The sequence below is a fragment of the Octodon degus genome, unplaced genomic scaffold (genome assembly GCF_000260255.1).
Source record: "Octodon degus isolate 3935 unplaced genomic scaffold, OctDeg1.0 scaffold00044, whole genome shotgun sequence".
NCBI classification, from domain to species: domain Eukaryota; kingdom Metazoa; phylum Chordata; class Mammalia; order Rodentia; family Octodontidae; genus Octodon; species Octodon degus.
This window is the reverse complement of record NW_004524620.1, coordinates 8,729,141-8,731,187: the sequence shown is the minus strand read 5'-3', so window position 1 is coordinate 8,731,187 and position 2,047 is coordinate 8,729,141. Positions and strand designations below refer to the sequence as shown.

At 45.7% G+C, this 2,047-nt stretch overlaps 1 protein-coding gene across 1 annotated transcript in view; it reads left to right on the top strand.

Moving 5' to 3' along the window:
• Window positions 1–1,712, top strand: part of Cer1 (cerberus 1, DAN family BMP antagonist) — a 9,654-nt gene extending 7,942 nt beyond the window's left edge. The window contains exon 3 of the mRNA XM_004631738.1: window positions 1,639–1,712. Within this exon, the coding sequence (XP_004631795.1) occupies window positions 1,639–1,712 (74 nt within the window). The remainder of the gene's footprint in view (window positions 1–1,638) is intronic.
• Window positions 1,713–2,047: the final 335 nt, after the last annotated feature.

Genomic DNA, 2,047 nt, shown 5'->3' with positions numbered 1-2,047 from the left:
TCCTCCTCCTCCTCTTCCTCCCTCCTCCCTCCTCCTCCTCCTTCTTCCTTCTTCCTTCTCCTTCTCCTTCTTCTTCCTCTTCTTTTCTTCTTCTCCTCTTCCTCCTCCTTCTTCTTTTTAGTACAAGGTCTACGGGGTCTCACTATGCAGATCAGATTCATAATGATCCTTCCTGTTTTTCAGCCTTCCAAGTGCTGGGATTACAGGCACAGCCACCATGTCCAGTCTTAATCACCCTCTCAGCATGTCCTGGGGGCAGGGCCAGCACAGCAAGATTGGGATGAGCCCCTAGCCCCTACATATGCCTAAGCTTTTAGGCACCTTAATCCGCTGAGCTATTTGGCTGGTTCTTTGTTTTTCTTTCTTCATTTATGTATTTGGTACAGGGTCTTACTACACAGCTCTAACCTTTAGTGATCCTCCTGTTTTCAGCCATCTCTGCACTGGGATTACAGGTTTGCCCCACCATGCCCAGACTCATTCACTGGCTCAGTCACCCCAGGGGTGGGGCCAGCACAGCATGCGGGACTGGGGATCGAACGCTGGTCCCTATGCTTGCCAAAACAGGTGCTTAGTTGGGTGAGCTATCTCATTGGCCCTGAGAATCATTTCTTTTCCTGATCCTTAACTACACTTAAGTTGCTTCTCAGGATTCTGCCCTTTCCTTGTGTTCTTGCTACACAACCCTTTCCTTGGTGACCTAATTACTCTTCGTTGTGCCTGATGGCAGAAAGGCCATACAACAGCCCTGTGTGCGCTTCCCTACATCAGCCCTGGAGTCAGCCCTATGACATTCTCTTGGGGCTGGGGATAGTTTCGTATAATGAAATTTCTCAGCAAAAATTTCACTTTATTGCTATCCTTCATGCAGAAATGTTGGAACCATTAAAATCAAACTATTTTTAGTGTTTACTTCTTTATTTTGGGGGCCTTCAAGCACCATACCACTGGGCCATGTTGCCAGCCCTGTCCTCACTGTAATACTGTTGTATCTTTGGATTTTACCAACATGAGACTTTGCGTTATCTTTCTAGACCCACTTTACTTCTCTGCTCTCTTTTTCATTTTTAGTTTTGCAGCGCTGGTCATTTAACATAGGTTATTTGGTCTCACCAAGACTCTTCTCTCCAGTTCCACCTCCTCACTCTCCTGGGACTTGCTAATCCTCTTTACTTAAATTGAGCTGCACCTACATAAACTTTACTCATAACCTTTTTAAAAAGCATTCTCCCCGTCTTCTTACTCTGACCCACCCTTCTCTGCAGAATGAGGGATTGGAGTGAGTTGCTGAGTGGAAGCCGCTAAGCCCTGCCATAGGCAGTGCCAGCTACTTCCTGTGCCATTGGCACGGAGAGGGAGACTCTTTCCTGAAGAATCTCAGCCTTGGAGGTGCATCCTGACACCCAGAAACTTTCACCATTCAACGAGTTGTTAAAAGCTAATCAGCCAAAGATTGCATGCTAGAATCAAGACTGACAAAATCAGATTTACTGTGCGAGAGCGAAGGGGCAGGCAAATGTTCTAGGCGGGCTCTACTGAGGGATTTTGAAGTTGTCTAAGGGAGCAGGAACCAGTTTTGGGTTGGTTATTGTTCTGAGGTGGAATTAGAAAAGAAGGGAATTAACAGGGCTTGGGCAGGTCAAGTAGGCAAAAGTGACCACAGAAATGGCAATTGCATGTCACCAATAATAAGTGGCATGCCAAGGGGCTGAGGCATCATTGCTAAGAACTCCACACGCACCCAGAATGGGCAGGGTTAGTGAAGCATTTTCTAGTCGCTGCATAACCTTGGCAGGAAGAAGCAATGTCTCCCGGAAACTTGGCAGCTCGCTTTACCTGGGTCTGTCTTCTCAGCCTGACTAGTGCCGCAATCTCTTTTCTTTTTTTAGTTTACATTAATTATTCACTCTTTTTCAGTTTCAAAATTTTAAGTCTTTCAATGTTTTGGATTCTAAAGCCATGCTAAAATTCAGCAGAATACATCTCCCCTCGCCAGTGACCAGGTTTAAGACTTGAGATCAACTTAATCCAATTTACTGAAAACTTC